At 30.1% G+C, this 22,237-nt stretch overlaps 2 protein-coding genes and 1 non-coding gene across 5 annotated transcripts in view; all 3 read left to right on the top strand.

Annotated features, from left to right (window-relative positions):
• LOC107170355 (G protein-coupled receptor dmsr-1-like) overlaps window positions 1-22,237 on the top strand; it is a 118,823-nt gene that overhangs the window by 27,196 nt on the left and 69,390 nt on the right. Inside the window, exon 2 of one of the 3 annotated variants that reach the window (XM_089221415.1) lies at window positions 12,759-12,864. The exons of the other annotated variants lie outside the window; for them this stretch is intronic. The gene's annotated coding sequence lies outside the window, so the exon portion shown is untranslated. The remainder of the gene's footprint in view (window positions 1-12,758; window positions 12,865-22,237) is intronic. 3 annotated transcript variants of the gene reach the window in all.
• Window positions 8,263-8,334, top strand: TRNAG-UCC (transfer RNA glycine (anticodon UCC)). The gene has a single exon. It is a non-coding gene; the product is annotated as a tRNA-Gly (tRNA).
• LOC149058678 (uncharacterized) lies at window positions 16,643-21,823 on the top strand. Its single transcript, XM_089218437.1, has one exon. It carries the CDS (start codon window positions 16,643-16,645, stop codon window positions 21,821-21,823), a length of 5,181 nt encoding a protein of 1,726 aa, XP_089074563.1.

Here is a 22,237-nt window from a genome sequence, read left to right as displayed (position 1 = left end):
ATTTGATACTACTAACATACATTATTTTACAATATTATTCAAAAACATTATAACGTTTTTATCTTTATTAAAATAGGTACATATATATTAATAAATTATGAATAAGTATTATTTTACTATTTGTGATGAACTTAATGACCAGTCTTCAATGAAAATTCACTGTTCTGATTTTCTTGATAGATTAGTTGATAAAACTAATGTGAGTCCTACAGCTTAGAGAATTACCAATCAATGAATCCATTTTTGATCTATTACTAAGTTATTAAAAAATGATTTGAGTTTATAATGAAAAACCTCGAAGGTTTCACTATTTTAAATAAACCGATATTACGATTTGAGTAAAATGGTTAAAGAATAGAAAAGAGAAATAAATAAATGTCAAGAAGTGGCCAATTAAATGTTTGATACACTAAATATTAAATTATAATTGAATAAGAACAACTATTAATTAAATATTCTAAGTTCTATTGATGTTTTATGCTACTCAATTTATAGGTGCTGTTTAAAAATGAAAAGATAATAATATGAGTTCAGAGTTCTAATATTCTAAAAGTTCACTAACAAACCAAGAAACAAAAATAACTAACTTCCCAAGTACCTACCTATGTTAGTAATTTTTTAATGACTATTCTGTGTTAAAATAATTACTCTCTATACTACCTTTACAGGATGTCTCGATAGGATTAACCAATTGCGATATATCATAAATCTGGTTTTATATTAGACTTACATAGACAAGGGCTACATGTATTTTATTTTTTAATGTAATTACATTTTTCGCTAAAAGTTAAAAAAAATATTTTTAATTTTTGAAAAGAAATAAAAAACCTATTTTATAGAGTTTATTTTCCTGAAAATGTTGACCTTTCGATATTTTATTTTCATTAATCTCATGATTTTTAATAATTTTTTAGTTTATAGATAAAATGGCGAAAAATTGGTTTTTATTCAAGGGGCGAGTCCCCCTCTATGGCTAATGGGTATATCCTCACGGGACACCCTGTATAGTGTATACTTATTAATTCCACATTATCCTAATTGCATCTCATCATTATTAATTTAGATGCGTGATTAATATGTTTAAACTATTGTATGTTTGTAATTGAATAATTAGATACACAGCATTATAAATTTGACTACAGATAATTGACATACTTGTTAAATAGTAATAAAACAATTAAACCAATTGTGTTAATAATTCAAGCTTCGTAACACATCGTTTTACATATTATACAATATTATCCATTCTAAATATTTAATTTTTACCGCAATTAACTTGTAGTTAACTATAATATTACCGAATAGTGTTTTAAAAACATGTTAGTTACTTTATTAGGTAACCATATTTTTCAACAATTAACAAACTTATTTTAATAGCTAATATACTTACATATTTTGTTAACTTATTTAACATATGCTTTTCTCAGTTTGTATTTAAAATACTCATTTTTATTATAAGCTTATCGAACTTGACTATAGTTAACTTAAATACAATTAATATATATAATATAATATTTACTTATGATGTGCCAATGTGGTATATTTTGATGTATATTGTGTTTATATTTTAAATAATTTATTTCATTATTTATTTGATTACTTTACTATCATTATTATTGTTAGATTTACATACAACTTTTTTTTATTAAGCTTGCAACAAAAAATAAATAAATCACTTGAAAATAATGTATAATTATAGATATTAAAGGTACATTGTACCAAAATAAACATTGCATAGTATTAGGAAACAGATATTAAGCTAGGTATTTATTATTTTGAAATGAATCATTTTTGAAATTATAGTTATTACCTAAGCGCAGAATACAATTATTTTACTTTGATTTAAATTAACTTATCCTGCAAATTTTATTTTTAATTTAACTCCATTTTGAACAATTAATACTGAATTAAATTTGATGAATATACTTGGGAAATAATAACGAAGAAAACTTGAGAAGATGAGTCAGCTGACACAATATTAAATTGACACTTAAATATAATATTGTTATTACTGTATATATTGGCTGTCAAAAAAATTATATTCTTTAGTTTTCAATGAGGTTTCAACACTATTATATTCTAGTTTAAAAAATCAAATTACTGCTCTCTCTCACTATTGATATTTCGTATTTGGTATTTAACGACATTTTTTAAACAGTGGTTATGTTAAAAATTCTAAATAAAAAGTGTCAATATATATAGCTTATACTTCTTAAATAGTGTTTATTAATTCATGTGATCATGTCAAGGATGCAACACAGGTTACTTTGCAAGTAAGTAGGTACTATAAATGAGAAACGTGTGCACGTAGACTAAAATCATAACATCACACTCTTAAGCTATAAACCATCTGTTAAAAATGTCAATATACTTGTGAAATTTTGTTAACATTTTAAATATTATATTTAAAGATTCAAATCCAGTATTAATATTGCAGTGATATTTGTATTTAGTATTATGACGTATTATTATCAATATTTTATTACAAGTTTTTTCTTCCAAATGTTATAAATTGAATCATTTACTGTACTTAAATTGACGTAATTTGGAATTGAATAAAAGGATATGGCATGATTTTATCCAAATTGAGAACAAAATATCCTGTATAAAATATTCAAGTAAAAATATCCAACAAGGTCAAAATATCCAGTGTCTAAGCAGCTTTACGAACCAGGGATTAGTGAATTTGACCTTACTTACTAGTTATATTAAGTTATACTTAACAGTTAAAATGTTTTTTGTTTATCTGATAAGTATTCAAATTATCTTTCATACAGATCAATTGGATAGAATAAAAATGAAGTGATATATACAAACTAAGTACAGTAAAATATAAAATACTTTTTTTTTATCAAGAAAAAGAGCTTAGGACCTTAAATCAAAGGCAATAAAGAATTTAAGAATCATATTAAATAAACTTAGATTGTTTTTTTTAAGACACAGTTACAATACTTCTCTCTCTTAAAAAAAATTTAAATAATGCTACTGCAGTGTTCTAATATAATGATCCATAACATGTACAATATTTTTACAAAATAATTCATCAACCTAGTAAATGAAACGTATATGACAACACGAGTAGGTAATGAGTATGCCATGGACCTTTTCATGCGTACATGTATGATGTGTTTGTTGTATGTTATAATAAGTTAATTCATATTACCTACATATACCATCTCAGCTGGAAACCATTTTGATCTCGATCGACGACAAACGTTTCCTTCAGTTAATGTATGTAATTAATCTATGCATAGATATTTTTTGAATATCTTTAAGTTTAGAGCCATCAAAAGAAATATCCATTTTCAACATACGCTCAGATTCCAGTTTTATTGCAGCTCGGGATTGCGGTTTTCCAAAATAGATGTTGTTATTATTATACGAACGCACGCGGAAATTTGCGGATGCACGCACACACAAATTCGACACGCTTAATATTATTAATTATTAATTATTATTACTATTATCATTATTATTATCAAATTGTGTACACAACGATCTGACGTGATCACGAAACGGGCTGCAGACGAGAACATTCAAATCTTATACACAATAAAGTGGAATTCTCTCAAGCGTCTATATACATTACTCTACATGACCCAATTGCCATAGAGCATGAGTAGGAATTAATTAATTATATATTGTTGGATAATAAACAAGTGTTGATTGCAAACGGCATTATATCAGATAAGATATTTTTCATATTTTTTACTATCGCTTATACAATACAATACAAATAATTTGTCTTAAATTATATGTTATATTAAGTTAAATCGTAAAAATTATGTAATACTCACCTACCTAAAAAAAAGTTGGTGAACATTATTTGTGAATCACGTTGTATAAACATTCTTATAAATGTAACATTTCTAATAATGTAATTTTGTCCAAAATTATTGATCTTAAACCTTTAGGTACTATAAAGTACTTTTACTAAATATAATTAGTCAATTTCATCTTTTGCCTCTTATTCAATACGAAAAAGAAATAATAAGTAGGTACTATAACATAAAAAAAAAAATATTCTAACTACCTAATACGTAGTTTGTTGGTATAATAAGGTAATAAAGATAAGTACCTAATAATTTTAATAATTTATACTTTCCTTTATTATTATAGTGTATTAATTATGTATTATGTAATAATATCAATTGATAATAAGTAGGTATTGACTTATTGTTTTTCTTGATTAGATCAAAAAATACTTAACTTTATGGTACCATTGTTTATAATTTAGATTTGTACATTATCTATAGTTAATATTATATACCTTAAAAAGTATTATTCATTCTATGTCTTAACTTTTATAAACATTCAACATAGTCAATTTAATTTTACTACAATCTTCTTCTACATTTTAAATAATGAGTATTAACCCAATCTATACATTTTACCTAACTATAATGTATAAAAAAAATAGGTACCTACAATTATTTTAATTTTAGATAAATCAACAATCTGTCACATTGTAGTTACAATAAGAAGATGGGCGGTGTGTACAAGGTGCAAATAGGTGTGATTGAAAACGTTATCCATTGATTGCGCTTTGGCAACTACAATAATATTTTTTTATATAAATTAAATGTTTGATTTGAATTTATATAAAAAAATATAGTTGGTATTATATTATAAAGGTATTATAGTTTTAAGTTTGAATAGGTAGTTAATAATATTTTTTTCAATTTCATTAAAAAAAAAAGATAGAAATTCAAATGCACCTCTAAGAAAAGTTTGTGAATGGTTGTTTAACTCAAATTATCTATACTCTTTACATGAATTCACCATTGTATACTGCTCAATCAAATCACGCGTTCAGTTTTTCGTTTTTCAACGCTATCTATTTTTCAATATAACTTCACCTTGTACCTATACACTACGTTATATTCTCAACGTTTAATATGCCTATAAGTCACGTATAATGTGGATCAAATGCTAGTAATACATGTGATTTACGGTTTACTGTTTAGTATTGAAATCTTACATTTTAAGTGCAATAATATCTGTTTTAGTAATCAAACATATTTGAAACCGTGTCTAGTGTCGTAGGCATATAGTCAAATCAGGCATTTTATTAAATGCCTAGGCGTATAGTCAAAGAATTTAATGTTTATGCGATTTGACTAAATGCATATTTCATGCCAGGCAAATAATAAAAAAACATTTTGTATTATTTTAAAAATTTAAATAAATTTTCTATCAGTTATTTATTTAAACGTAATAGACGTACTAAACTAAATTATTGTACAATTCAATCGCATGTTCTGTATCTTTTTCCATAACGCCATATTTTTGTCGTTATAATCGACAAGATTATAATTTGTCCCACGGTACTCAACCTTATAGATAAGGTTCTCATACAGCCTAGTACCTACGTTAATTTTCCAAGGTAAAAATCAATGGAACTTTTATTTTTATTTAATAAGAATATATAGTAGGTACTCACTACTCGTACTATAGACTATACTGACTATATGGGCTATACAATATACTCATACTATCATTTATGTCTATCGCATCTAATTATTTATTACCTGAATATATTTATTTATTTCAGCAAAATCAATATCATTATTTCAATACAATAATCAAATTTCAAAAGTTAAATTATTACAATAATTGTGATAAGAGCTGATACGTATACCAACTGAGCAAGCTCGTTTCTGGTATACAGAGTTCCTATACATTCCTATATTTATGATTTCATTTTTAAAACAATACTAAATAATAATTAACACAAATTTAAACATATTATTTCATATACTTACGTGTTTTTCATACTAATAAATAATATACAGCTTTTTTTATATATAAAATAGCAATAAATAACTGATAGAAAATATATTTAAATTTTTAAAATAATACAAAATGTTTTTTTTATTAATTGCCTGGCATGAAATAGGCGTTTAGTCAAATGCCTAGTAATTTAATTAAATGACTAGGCATTTAACTAAATGTCTAGGCGGATAGCGAAATTGCATAAACATTAAATTCTTTGACTATATGCCTAGGCATTTAATAAAAAATGCCTGATTTGACTATATGCCTACGACATATGCATAGGTACCGTACAATATATTATTGTACGCTTGTTTATAACATATTTTCACTGTTGTTTACATCTCTATAGTCTCAACGTTAATACTAACTACAATAATAAATAATAATATATGTGTTACATTCATTGGCAGTAGAAAGAACGTATTCAATTTACGTATCAATCACTATACCTACTACCTAGCTAGGTATTGTTTCCACGTAAATAATAAGTATCACCTGCAGGCTTTTTTGTAATGATAACCACATCAATAAAGTTTATGCCACAGTAACTTGTGGAGGGTGGGCTTTGCAAAGCCTCAAACCGTATATATATATATAAATATATGCTACGTTAAAAGTCCGTTTATACTAACACCAAAGCAATATGTAATAATAATATAAATTTGTAGTCATAATTTATATATAGCAATATTAAAAATGTGTGTATCTAATAGACTAGTCATTAATATAGCACCTAATATACTTCAATAATAATAATAATTAATAGCAGTTTACTATTTATCCTTAGATACCAACATAAAATTAGGATATGCATATTTTATATTTGTATATAACATTATAACATCAATACAGGTAAGTACTTACCTATGTGGCGTTCCATTTTCCTCCAAAAAAGAGATACCATTTTCCTCTACATTATTCTCGACTAAAATTATGATTCTTTTCCTTCAATATTTTAGCCACTGTTATACGTTTTGTATTATAAAGATAGAGTATAAGGCTATGATCAGAGTTTGCACTTATTGGTTGATTCTGGTATAGACTATCTATATATCAGCTATCGCGCTAGTCCTAGCAATTACAAAAAGTAAAATAATTTTTCATATTATATCTAATTTTTCTTTTCTTTAAACAGGTATTCATTTTTTTCTTTAAAAAGGTATTCATTTGTTCTTAGAATATCCTATGATTATAAAAATTATAAAAAACAATAATATTATAATCAATTTATTTATCTTTTTTTTTTTTTTTTTTTGCTATGTTTACATCATTTGTATACTGTCAATTAAATTTATGATTTTATTTATTTTTTATTTATTCATAGGAGGAAAATGGTCAAGAATTATTTTTTATTTTTTGGAGGAAAACGGCTACTGCCGTAGCGTAGGTATGTTAGTATATTTTAAAAGAATGTTTATATAAGTTACAGGTACCTATATTTATGAATTGTAAATTATGGTTGGACACAATGGACACGTAGCATGTTTAAAACGGGATTGTATTCGTCCCCTTTTTTAGCGTCGCATCCCTTGTTCAGTTGTTCCGATAAACTTCAGATGAGACGCTTTTTGTTCTGTATGTAAAAGGTAGGACCTCTATATGGTCCCGTTATCTGCATATTATAACACGCTTGTCAAAGAAAACAAAGTACCAACAGTGTACACCAATAGAATAAAGATTTTTTTTATAAAATTTAATTTAGAATTCTGGAAATTAAAATAGGTACCTATTTGATAGGATACAAGTATGGTATTAACTTACTTATAAACAATAGTATATATTTTGTATAACGATTTTTAAATGAAGAGTACGAACAATCAGTGCCGTGACTAGCTTTATGTGCGCCCTTGGCAACCAATGTTATAAATTAATAATGAATTTTTAGTATTTATATGAAATAAAAATTGCGCCCTTAGCGCGATCGTTTTAAACTGCACCCTTGGCCACCGCCCACCTTGCCAATGTCTAGTTACGGCACTGCGAACAATGAAATTGCTAGAGATAAGTATAGGTTTAAGATATTTCTGCCTTTTTCGTATTTTTTCTTTTGGTCGTGCACATCGCAAACCAAGCTATTCATTTCGTATGACATGGAATCTGGTAGGTACCTACATTAAATTTTATTACATATATTTTTGCAAACATATTTGGAAATTCTGAGGAATTAATGCATATTTATTTTTCATACCTATTTCGATAAAAACTGAGAGGTTACAAGAAGTTAAAATTTAAAATTCTAAATCTATTTTTCACATTTCTGTAATAACTTAAAAATAATTAATGCATTAAATTTATTAATGTCATATTTTGAAATTTTTTCCAGAATATTTTCATGCATTTTTCGTGTTTGTGAGGTCATAAACTCACTAACCCTGGTGATAAGCATTAAATATGCATTGTTTATCTTTTTTAGAACTTATCTAAAATTAAAAAAATGGGTGCTAATTGCTAAGTATTGTTAAACTAGAATTTCTTAAGGCACTTGCGTTGGTGGTGTAATGGTCAGCATAGTTGCCTTCCAAGCAGTTGATCCGGGTTCGATTCCCGGCCATCGCAATATATTATTTTGAAACTTTTTAACATAATTATTTTCAGCATTTATTGTATAACGTACTGTAAACGTAGTATATAAGTACATTAGTAATTATATAATATTGTTGATTTCAATGAATAAGATTGCTATATTCTTCTAAAATATTTAATAAAGATAAAATGTTCAAATTTAATACGAAGTATTTTTATAAAAGGTACTTTTCAATATTATATTAAGTTACTCACCTATATAGCTAAAATATTTAAATCAAATTTATTGTTTATAAATTATCATTTATGGATGATCTAAACTGACGATTTATAAAAGTGCAATTTTCAATTAGAATTTCTTCTTGATGAAAAAAAAATTTAAAACTACTTGCATATTATTTAAATTGTAAAAAAATCTCTCTGGCTTGGCGTTTTATTCATAGGGGCGTTTTATCAATTCCGACAATTTGTAAAATTGTGTGTAAAATCTGTAAAATTTGTAAAATCCGTGTCAGCTATACTGATTCCGTCAGCTATATAATACAGCGATACCTGTATATAACGGACAGTCGCGGGACCAAAATGTCCGTTGTAGACAGGTTTCAATGTTTTAAAAATTACAATTTGTACGTACATTTGTATTGTTTTTTATTTTATAATATGTATTAGGTATAATCTGTATTAATATGTATTACATATATTATACTCATAGGTACATTACAAATTTAATACGTTGATTGCGAACCGATAGAAACTGAATAAAAACGTTTGATACTCTCGTGGTTATCTTTATACGTACATATTGCAATTTATATTTGGATATTTCTGTTAAATTGTATGAACCTAAATTGTTGTAAAAATTTAAACTTTATAAATTCAATAGGTACTCGCAATTAGCGTTATCGTAATCGGCGATAATGTAATTGGTCGTAATCCGTGTTTTCAATGTCCTAATTGCGTTTCTTATCAACGTAGTATGTATGTATTTTTGTTCGTTATGAAATTGTCGAGTAAAATATAAGTGTCCGTGTCCGCAAATACTATAAATGATAATACGAGAAAGTCAATGATAATGTAGCGAAAACTAATGCCCCCAGTTTCACTATTGGTGGCCTACCTTTGCCCCTTATTATTATTATTTTTGTTCATTAATAGTCAATAGACAAACTAACAAAGAGGATAGTAATAATATTTATTATTTAGTTTAGGTAATATAAAAATAATTTAATACACTTTCAAACTCTATTATATATTTATATATTTAAAATTTACATAATAATGATAAATAAATACATATTAACCAATAATATGTATTATAGACTATAGTGATATAAAATAGGTAAAAATTTATTTTTATGAATGGGTAATTTTTTTTAACTTTTTGTTAGCTGTTTTAATTTTGTATTTGGCCATATTATTATTACAACTTTTTATATAACTATTAATTAAAACACTTATAAATTTTTTGATGAATTAAGTTTACATGTATTACATATATTTATTGTCCTTATACATACAGTCTGAATCAAATTAATAATTTTACTTCTTGCACTGGCTTTTGATTCCAATAGCATTTTTTGAATATTTTCTTTAAATAAACAAGTTTCTTTTACAAAAATCAATCGTTGAATCAAATGGATACAGCAAATCACTATTTTCATATTCTTTCATTTCAATGAAAGTAGTACGAGGGTTGAATACAGCTGTGTTACTTTTGTTTTTTGCTGCCAATTGATTGATGCATTCAGGATGTTCAAGTTTACTGCAGATGAATTATGTGGATCCATGAGTATACTGTTGATATTTGTTGATGATAAATGTACATCTAGTATATTGTTATAAGTATTTTCGTCATTTTCAATTGTATTATCCCATGTATTAAATGAATTTACTTGTAATTTAATTGTTTTTATTTCGTTAAGTTTGGTTAAAAATTGGCAGGCATCCATTTCATAAATTTCCTTCTTTTGATGGTGTAAGCAAATTATTACACATCAACATTCTTATTGCAGATTGAAATTTAGTAGCATCTGGAGTTGTATTGTTACCACCTTTTGCTCTAATTATGGAAAATACATTTTCAATACAATCTTGAGTAAACCTTCTGGTTAGTAAAAATTCTATGGAATATTCTGTGTTTAATTCTTCAAACAGTAACTTAAGTGCATTTATATTTTCTCTCCATCCTTTAATACACGGAGGCTGCTTTCCTGACTTATTATGAATTTTCAAATTATTTAAAAACTTATCAGCATTTTTTAAAAATTCTCAGTGGACAGGAATCTTTGGTCAACGGTCTCCTCAAAAGTTTTGGTTCATTGTATGTTATACTATTAAAAATGTCAAAAAGGCTATCAAAAAATGAGATACATTTGGCAGTGTATGTTGCTTTACTTCTCATTAGTCGGGTGAATGAAAAGTGGCCGCTGATGCCCACGCGCCTAGCGGTGAATTTTTGTCATTGTACCGCAAAATTATGGAAAAAAGCACGCGAATTTTGAATTATTAACCATAATGCAATTACATGTTATTCCAATACAAATCAAGAATTTTAATAAAAATATAAGCAATAATAATTTAATTTAATACAGAAGTCATTCAAATGTACCTATGTACAAGTCATATATAATACAAATTCAGATCAAATATATAGAAAATAATTTATTTCAATCCAAGAAACTTAAACTAAATATCGGCCTATAATATTTACTTAATTAATAATTACTTAGATGACTTAATGTCTTAATATATAGTAAAATTAAGGGCTAGCTATACTATGTCAATGATGAATAACTCACGTTTTATTTCCTACACCTTTCCAGATAATATAATCAGATGATTTGAAGTGATCAGAACATATAACTCGGTTTTTGTTTAAAAATCTAGCACCTTGAGTTTTAAAAACATCCATAATTTCTGAACTTCCACACCAATCGACCCATTTTTTACACCTATATTAGTTTATACTTCAATCATTAAATGCAATTTCTGGTTGTATAAATATATTCAAAATTATATTACCAAAAATAATATCAAACTATTAAATCTACAATTATTGTTATTTATTTTTATTTAGAAACATATTTTTCTGTACAGAAACTTACAGTTCTTCATTGGCTGGAAATCTATGAAAAACCAAGTTTGGATTTAATTTCCCTGTATTGTAACAATATTTTGTTGAACATGACTTTTTAGAACACATTTTCATAAGTTTTTACAAAACTAATGAAAACAATTTACAAAATAAATAGTATCTATGAAGTATAAACATAAACTAATTAACTACAATTAGTACCTATACATCTTAGTAGTTAGTCTTATATAAGTTTTAAGTACTAAGCAACCATTGCTGTTTATTGATAGACGATAGTGCTTATACAGTTATACGAAAGCCAATGGTTATTTTTGTTTACAGCCATTTTACATTTTGGCGGCATTTATTATGTAAATTACGCCTGGGATATAGGCAAAAACAGTACAACTAAGGGCTCCGTATGTCACTGCTGATTATCATTGACTTTCTCGTATTATCATTTATAATATTTGGTGTCCGTAATAGAAGGAGTCCGTTATAGACAGTTCGAAATACATTGGAATGCCTATCTTTTTGCCGGGACCTGGTCATTTTGTCCGTTAAGAGAGCTGTCCGTTGAGTCAGGTTTCACTGTAGTTGTATATTATATTTACATATCAATTAACCTAAGTATTGTTCATATAAATGAAGAACGTAAGATTCAATAGCTATTTATTTTAAATATACAACAAATTTTAATATTTAAAATAGTAAAAAAATAATTTTTTAGAAAATTTTTATTTTCTTAATTCTTAAAATTGTATTAAAATATTTTGAAAAACGTTAAAAGTTTTGAAAAGATGAGTGATTCATAAAAAAAAAAATCATCCTGCATATTAACATTTAATATTTGTCGGCAAAGGAGTTAGTGAGACAAGATAATAAATTGCGAATTTTTAAATATATATATATAAATATATAATTATTATACACCTATTACAATTCAGCGTATTAAATTTTTTAAGAAAATTCATTCTTTTTTAGTAACATTTTAGTATTATTCTTTAAATTTAATTAGATTTATGTTATCATTGATTAAATTGACGTATGATACTATGATGTATTAATTAATCAATGGTAAAATTATTTCAAACAGCAGGTGATTATAACTTTATTTGTGCACCAATGCGCCAATTAAAATTAGTATAAGTACCTGTTGTAGTTTTGTTTTCATTTTTGTGGTCCATAAGTCAGAAGCAATCATGTATTGGCACCTGGATAGTTTTAGATACCTAAATCTGGGCGTGTTCATAAATCGTTTTAAATTAAATAAGTGATTTTATTTATAATTTGTTTGAATAAAAAATATTTTTAAATATACAATAATTTTAGACATCAGTATTCTGTATTTTTAATATTCACATTGGAACGTTCTTATTTTCAGGAAGCAAAATATACAGAGTGGCTGTCAAAAATAAATAACTTTACTTATATACGGATATAATATGTTTGTAATTTCAAAGTTTAGAGTTATATAATTCATGACATAAGTAAGTTTAAACTTTAAATCGAAAATACTTGTTTTAATTCTTAAAACATGGGAATTTAATACTTATCTATTATTCGTTCCTATTCTGTGGCCACTGGCTATGTTTATTTGTTAAAGTTGTTTGTTTTTTCAATAAGCTTTCTTAAATTGGTACGTATAAATGATCAATAATTATTAGTGTTATCTTAGAGCTGGTGTACTGTGTCATCCGTCGAGACAAAAAAAAATCATTATAATAATTCATATTTCTTTTGTTACGAAGTCAAAAGTCAAAATTAATTAATATTAGATATAAACGTATAAACAATTATTATGACAACAATAACATTAAAAAAAATCCTTAAATAAACAGAACTATAGCACAAAAATGTATATATAAAAAAGTAGGGCGTATGTTAATGTATATATAGGTATGTGTACACGTACTATGATTATGGTAATTGTGTTATTCAGCCCAGATTAAGAAATTAATAGTTATGGAAACGATGTAATTGAGAAGCTCCTTTATACACTCGTTATAAAAAAAAAAGAGGTATAATTATAGAGTATAGACTATAAAAACGAATTGGCTAACTCCTATTAAAAAATACAGATCATATTTTTTTCTTTGTTAAGCATTATATAATGCGATTCAGTTATGTGGGTATATTGTACATTCAACATTATAAAAACATTACTAAACCTAACCTAGAATATTACAATGTGATATTAAATGCCCTATTAATATTTAAATCAGTGATCAGCAAACAATTTAATAATATGGCATAGCAGACGCCATAATATTAAAGGCAATACCTATGCAGTTTTTTCGTTCTATGAAATAAAGAAGTAAAAGCATGAGAAACAAATTGATGACTCCATAGTTATTATTATTATGCATAACGGATGTAAAATGTGAATACGAATAATAATATTTTGTAAGATCTAATTTACAAAATAGAATGACATAATATAGGTATCTTACGATATGAAAGTTCTACCGGACAGTTCACGTATCTGACCAGTATATTATGATTTACGAAGGAAGGAATAATACGTATTATATTATAATGGGTGCAGCCTCACCTATCCGAACTCGCGAAACACAACCTCGTATATTTCGCCATCTGAAAAGACAAAGGCTAAGGGTATCTAAATAATACGTCATTATATCCTTTATATTATTGATAATAATTAATAATAGTGAGAAATTCAGAAATTCGTAGCGTTCTTGTGTGTCATAGTAGGAACACCTATAAAATAATAACATAATACCATCAACCTTATAGTTTTACGTCCCACATTATACGAGACGTGCAATATTAGTATAGAACACCACTTTTTTTTTATTATTATAGTGAAATATTAGCAATAATTTTCATATTCTAATCCATAAACCATGTCGGCAAATAAGAAAATAAATAAAAAGAATTACATATAAAAATACAATTTAAACTTTAAAGTTATTTGATTATAAAAAGACATTTATAGAAGATTATATATATATATATATATGTATATTAAAAATTAGAAAATTATGATTCATATTCGCAGCCTAGAGTACAATATGACTATTGGTCGTCTAACATCAAGTACTTTAACCTATCGATATAGATGAATAAGAAGATAGTTATAGCCTATAGGGGAATATAGTTTGTATATAGAGAGGTCAGAGATTTAAGTTCTACATGAAACTATATATATATATATATATACTATATACTATAGACATCCAGTCTATCTCTCATAGTCTTATAAGTTATGAATGGATCTGTAGCATAGCTCAATCAGGTCTGAGTAACGATACAAAGTGGTCAAGAAATAAAAATGTATGTACTTGTGGTACTCGGCAAGAAATCAAGGCACTAATTGCTCATTGTACCAATATGCTCAGGGACTAAAAACATTATAATATGGTATATTTATTTAACGTTAATTCGATGGATTTAGGATGGAAGTAAAAAAAAATTCTTGAAAAATAGTAACAAAATAAGAAAAAAATTCAAGCCTTAATTCATCACTGTTATTAGGATTCGGAAGTATAGGGGTCAAAACAGGCAAAATATATGTAAAAACAATTTATAATCTACAAGTATGCATGAAAAAATGTGAAATATGAAAAAAAAAATTGTATTTAATTATTTATTAAAAATGTATTAATTATATTTATTAATATATACAAAAAATCTAAAACCTGTATTTAAAAAAGTTGTATTATTGAAAATTAAAATATGGGCGAATAACCGGTTAGCCTTTGAGATTTCATTAAACTGAAAAAAACGTTAAACAAATACATTTTTATTATTTTTAAAATACGAAATAAATATATGTTGTATAGTACCTGTTAAGTTGTTGCATTGAACCACCAATATTTTCTTAAGGTTTACCATGTGAAATGCCTGACGATTATTTGACAGAAGATTTTTATACCAAGAAAAACTTCTTTCAACATTGTTCGCGTTTATATGTCATGGTGTTGCATTCGTTGTTGTTTTCGTTTTAGTATTTTCGCGCGATGCATTGCGTTGCGTATCGGTGCGTTACGTAGCCGCGGTCATTGTCGGCGGCGGCAACAAAGCCTCCGTGTGCGACAGACCGGTTACGTAATCGCGCTGTTATCATGGCACGGAAATGTTCGTTGTGTGTTAACATTTTTGATTTTTCGGTTATGTTTTTAGTAAAAAGTTAAAGTCATGCTCTCAGTGTCACAAGTTTTCTTAATTTCGCGTGTTTGTCCAGTTTTGTGTGGTGGCACTGAGACACTTATCTTCATTTTGTTGTGTCCGGCGGCATAGCCTTCGTGGTGAATGTCGTCGGCACCGTCGTTTTTTTTTTGCGCTTACTTCTCGTAGTGTACACATCAATTCGTTTATGTTCCTGTGTCTGCAGCCATTTTGTTCTTTTGAAAAACACGTTTTTGTCACCTCTTCGTTTTTGTGAATCGGCCGTCTGGTAAAGTATCGTTCGAGGCAATTTAATATTGTCCAACGTCTAAACCTTTCTTTGTTTTTTAGCTTGCCAGCGGTCGCCTGTGAATAACGTTGTTTTGTCAATTGTGTGATCGTTCTTGGTCTGCAGAGCACAGCAATTTGTATTTTGTCTTCGTTGGTGATTGTGGCTTGGTGGTCGCACGTACTGGACTGTGATCGTTACTTTATAATACTGCTGTGTGCCGTCTTAGGCAGGTCATTACAGTTCTGGTACGGTCGCGTTGGGATTAAATCCGCCATCAATCACAATCACATGTAAGTATTGGTCGACCATATTTGTTTGTTTGTTTTTTTTGTTGTTTAAGGCCGACGGGCCTAGCCGCAAAGGCTATTTATTATTATTATACTTATAAAAATAGTGTTCCTATTAATTATTTATTGTGTGCCGTATGGGCCACATATTTTTCTTGTAATATTTTTATTGCATTATTTTATTGTAGTCATTGTGCAGCTATAAGGCCAGTATTATTATTGTTATTACTCGAATTATTGTTATTATACTTATTATTATTGTTATTGCACAAATATTTCTTATTGCATAAATTATTATTATTATATTTATTATCATTTTTCTATAAATCATTGTTTTTATTACATTTTATTATTATAAGGCTCATTTATTTATTTTCATTTAAGGCGAACAAGCCAGCCTATTATTTGTATTTAGGCACTTGCCGCGCCCACATTTGGTGACCTCGACGTGATTTGTACTTATATTCATATTTTTTGTTATTTTGATTTTGTATTCTCCTTAATTGTCGAACACATCACATTCAAGTTCAACAGATCAATCACAAACTCAACTGCACCATGTCGACTCCTGAGGCTGGGCCTTCCAAGGAAATGCGCAAATTGATCAAGCATCGAGTCTCGACTAAATCCACTATCCAAGTTATAAATGAATATGTCAAAAACTTCAATCCAGCAATTCATTCCAGTAGACAATTGCAAATAAGATTAACTAAATTAAATGAATGTATTGATTTATTTAATGAAGCTCAACAGTCTATTGCTGATTTAGATCAAGGACATGATGAAGAAAGGGAGCGATTGAAGTTTGAAGATGAATGCTTAACATTGAAGGCTACCATGGAAGATCTTATTGCCAAAAATACACCTGCTGAAATCGTTAACACTTCACACTCATCTCATTCATCCACTGGAGATTCTTTAAGACTTCCAACAATCCAGCCTCCGACCTTTAATGGAAATCTTGAAGACTGGCCTTCATTCTTTGATACGTTTAATGCACTCTTTCACAATAATGTAACTTTAAATGATGTGCAAAGACTCCATTACTTAAAAACCAGTGTGTGTGGACCTGCAGCTGATATTATAAAAACATTCACGATCACTGCTGAAAATTATCAGGTTGCTTACAATGAGTTGGTACGTCAATTTGAAAATAGAAGTCTAACCATTCAGACACACATACGTGCCTTACTGCAATCACCCAAAATAACTTCACCTTCTGCAGCTGATTTACGAAAATTGCACCACCACATTGCTTCACATGTTCGTGCTCTTAAAGCTCTTGGTCAGCCGGTGCAGTACTGGGACGCCTGGCTGGTGACTTTAATTTGTAGCCAACTTGATTCAATCACCGCTGGCGAGTGGCAGTTACGTCAAGACAACAAAGAGCTTCCGACTTATGAGCAGATCGAACTATTCTTGTCTAAGCGTGTATCAGCATATGAAGTATGCTCTAATTCAGTCAATATATCAGATAAAATTTCCAAAGCTAAACCTCCGTATCATAACCATGGCAATAACAAATCGTTGTTTACTCGCTCATCAGATCAAAAGACTATCAAATGTCCATTGTGTTCATCTGCACATAGAATATATCATTGTGATACGTTTGATAAATTGCCATTATCTGAGAAGAGAACTGTGGTCCGAAATGCCAAGCTCTGCTTCAATTGTTTAAATTATGGTCATCAAAGTGCAGATTGTAAATTTTCGCATTGTCCTAAATGCAACAAAAGGCATAATTCAAAATTGCATGAAGAACCTTCTAGTGAAAGACCAAGCATTTCTCAAACCAATGATGAACTAACATCACATCCCATTGCCACTGCCATGTGCACTGGGGTAGCCAACACACACTCTTCAAATTTAAATGTACTTCTAGCCACTGCTATTGTGAACATTTGTGACAAATTCGGAACTATGCATTCATGTCGAGCCGTTATGGATTCGGGCTCTCAATTAAATTTTATAACGGATTCCTTTGCTAAAAAATTGAAACTATTTGAAATAATGAAGTCTCTCAATATTATTGGTGTTTCGTCTATGTCATCTTCATCCAAACAACTTGAAGATACTACTGTGTGTTCACGTTTCGGTGATTATACTACAAAAATTACGTTGCATTCATTGCCAATCATTGTCAACTCACTTCCATCCCATTTAGTTATCCGTGAAAATTTGAAAATTCCTAATAACTTGCAAAATCTCTTAGCTGATCCACAATTTCATCTACCAGGACCAATTGACTTATTACTAGGTGCTGACCTATTTTTTGAAATTTTTTCTGGAACGAAGGTCGCACTGAATAAACATGCTGCTCTCCACCATACGAAATTTGGTTGGATAGTTACTGGCAAGGTTCTGGAGACATCAAACTGTAACAAGTCATCTGCCTTGATGGTAAATCACGATTCTGCTTTGTCTTTTTTTATATCAAAAAGTAATCAACGTACTATGGAGGAACTCAGGGCCGAGGAGCATTTCAAAGAGAATTTTTGTCGCAGTACAAATGGTCGCTTTATCGTGCGGTTACCACTATCTCAAAATCCTGATGTACTTGGCAATTCCCTCACTATGGCCGAAAAAAGGTTTTTCAATTTAGAAAGAAGACTTGCCAGAGACAACTCATTAGCTAAGCAGTATGATGAATTCATTCAAGAGTACATAGCGTTAGGTCACATGGAATTAACAACATCCGCCAGTGACAAGCCTATGTATTATTTACCACATCACGCGGTCTTCAAATCAGACAGTTCAACAACAAAACTTCGTGTAGTTTTTGATGGGTCTGCGGAATCAACTTCTGGACTTTCATTAAATGATATTATGCTGAGAGGACCAAAGATCCAACCTGATATCTATAATATTTTATTGCGTTTCCGCTTAAACCGTATTGCACTAACTGCTGATGTGGCAAAGATGTATCGCCAAGTGTTAGTGGATGAAGGAGACTGTTATCTACAACGAATAGTTTATCGCTCGCATCCTGATGAATCTTTGAAACATTTCAACTTAAAAACTGTGACCTACGGTACAAAGTCTGCTTCCTTTTTGGCAACACGTTGCCTATTCCAACTTGGTTATGAACATCGTGATACTGCAATTGGTCAAACTATTTGTAATGATTTTTATGTAGATGACCTCATTAGTGGAGGTGACTCTGATCAGGATTGTTTTTCAATATATGAACAGCTTCAATCCATTTTGGGCTCTGCTGGTTTTCCTCTACGAAAATGGTGCTCAAGTTCTAAAGATCTCCTCAATCGCCTGCCTCATGCGCAGGATGATCCAAACTTTATGGTCAAATTAAGTGAGGACGATGTAGTGAGTGCCTTGGGACTGTTGTGGCAGCCATCTATTGACAGTTTTCGTTTTTTAATGAAGAAATGGACGCCACCTCAGTTCATTACCAAGCGCAGTCTTTTATCAAATATAAATAGTGTGTATGATCCTATCGGCTTCATTTCTTGTGTGCTAATCAAAGGCAAAATTTTTATGCAACAAGTGTGGAGTTTTAAAATGGATTGGGATGAACCATTGCCTGGAGAATTATATTCAAAGTGGATCAAGTTTTATTCGAGTTTGGGTAACCTTGATAAATTGATCATACCAAGATTAGCACTAGCACATTGTTCTACCAGATATACACTTCATGGCTTCTGTGATGCCTCACAGAATGCATTTGGTGCTTGTGTCTATATCCGTTCAGAGACCAGCGACAATGTTTTTGTTGTAAATTTATATACATCCAGATCTCGAGTTGCACCAATCAAGGCCACTACCATTCCACGCCTTGAATTATGTGGTGCTTTACTATTGGCTGAATTAATTACTGAGGTTAAGGACGAACTCAAAAAATCAAATATTACCGTGACGTCAAATAATACTTATTTATGGACGGACTCAACTATCGTCCTTGCATGGATCAATAGTTTATCTCTCTTTCAAGTCTACGTTGCCAATCGCATTGCTCGAATAAATGATCTAACGCATGCATCACAATGGCATCATACCCCGACTTCTGAAAATCCTGCAGACCTAATCTCCAGAGGTGTAGATGCAGACTCAGTAAGCACTTGTTACATTTGGTGGCACGGTCCAAAATGGTTGAGTAAAGATAAACAAAGTTGGCCCAAAAATCCTACCTTACCATCAGAATTACCAGAAATTCGGCCTATCAATATGGTATTGTCGGCCATAGCAGAAGAAAATTTCTGGATTTTGAATAAATATTCAAGTTGGATTATGCTCATAAGAATCACTGCTTTGGTACGCCGATTTGTCTCCAATTGCAAGGATTCCCTATCAAAACACCCTGAGAGACGTGTTTTTGATTCTATCACACTAAATGAGTTACTGCTAGCTGAACGTTTTTGGTTAATCAAGGCTCAAAGTTCTGCATTTCATGATGAATTGGTGTGCTTGAAGGCTAAAAAAAATGTGCATCGCAAAAGTGCATTGACTTCGCTAAGTCCGTTCATTGACGACGAAGGCTTAATCAGGGTTGGTGGTCGACTTACAAATGCGCATATGCATTGCAGCAGCAAGCATCCAATCGTTCTTCCTTCCCGAGCCACAATAACTAAATTAATATTTCGTTACGAACATTGTCGCCTCATGCATGTAGGCCCTCAAGCTTTACTGGCTCATATATCTATAAAATATTGGGCTATTCGAGGCAGAATTGTAGCCAGAAAGGTTGTCCAGCAATGTGTACAATGTTTTCGAGCGAATCCTAGATTTTCAGCCCCACCAATGGCTCCGTTACCAAAGGAGCGTGTGACAATTGACAGAGCTTTTAATCGCACTGGAGTAGACTTCTGCGGACCAGTTTTAATTAGGAGTGGTATTAGACGAGTCACTGCTATTAAATGTTACATCGCCGTCTTTGTATGCTTTGTTACCAGAGCGGTGCACCTGGAGCTGGTTACTGACCTGACAGCCGATGCATTTATTGCTGCTCTATCAAGGTTCATGTCCAGGAGGGGAATGTGCTCGCATTTGTATAGTGACAATGCTACAAATTTTGTAGGAGCTCACAAGGTGTTGAAACAGTACTTCTCACAAAGTAGCAAAAACCAGCGAGTCACGGATCTGATGGCTAACCAGGGAATACAGTGGCATTTTATTCCTCCTTCTGCACCCCATTTTGGCGGCCTCTGGGAGGCAGCTGTAAAGTCCGCCAAACGGCTTATGCTAAAGATCACAAAGGGTGCACTACTTACTGCGGAAGAGCTGAATACTTTGTTGTGTAAGATCGAAGCTGTTTTAAATTCACGTCCTATGACATCGTTGTCTGATGACCCCAGTGAATATAAGGCCCTTACTCCAAGTCATTTCATTATTGGAGGGAATCTCATGTTGCCACAAGAGCCGGATTTATCGGCCGTTCCTATGAACAGATTGCGTAGATTTCAATTAATGCAAGCACAGCTACAAAGATTCTGGACCCGTTGGAGCATGGAATATCTACCACAGATGCAAAAACGCGGTAGGTGGACTTCTCCAAGCAGAGCTATTCAAGTCGGTGATCTGGCAATACTTAAGGAAGACAATGTCCCCATTCTACAGTGGAAGTTAGTCAGAATCAGTGCCGTGCACCCCGGGGCAGACGGAATCATTCGAGTTGTGACCATCAAACAGAGTGCTGGTGCTGAAATGAAGAGACCTGTCGTCAAACTTGCACTCTTACCCAGTACTGTCGACATTGCAGATTCCGAAGACCCCATTCCTTCTTAATTTCATTGAATTCATTTATTTGTTATCATATTCTTTTTTGGATTACCATTATTTATTTGTTATTATATTTTTTTTTTTTTGGATTGCTATTATTTATTTATTTTTTTTGTTTTCTTTTTTAAATGTTTATAATCTATTTATATTGTTAGCTAATCGAATGTTCATGTTATACTATATCATATTTAATTTGTGTTGAATTGAAACTCCTGCGTCCTTTCAAGGCGGGGAGAATGTTCGCGTTTATATGTCATGGTGTTGCATTCGTTGTTGTTTTCGTTTTAGTATTTTCGCGCGATGCATTGCGTTGCGTATCGGTGCGTTACGTAGCCGCGGTCATTGTCGGCGGCGGCAACAAAGCCTCCGTGTGCGACAGACCGGTTACGTAATCGCGCTGTTATCATGGCACGGAAATGT

Source organism: Diuraphis noxia, unplaced genomic scaffold (genome assembly GCF_037042655.1).
Source record: "Diuraphis noxia isolate RWA-SAM2 unplaced genomic scaffold, SU_Dnox_SAM2 contig0002, whole genome shotgun sequence".
Classification (NCBI taxonomy): domain Eukaryota; kingdom Metazoa; phylum Arthropoda; class Insecta; order Hemiptera; family Aphididae; genus Diuraphis; species Diuraphis noxia.
The sequence above is the reverse complement of the archived record's forward strand: the minus strand, read 5'-3'. Positions and strand labels throughout refer to the sequence as shown.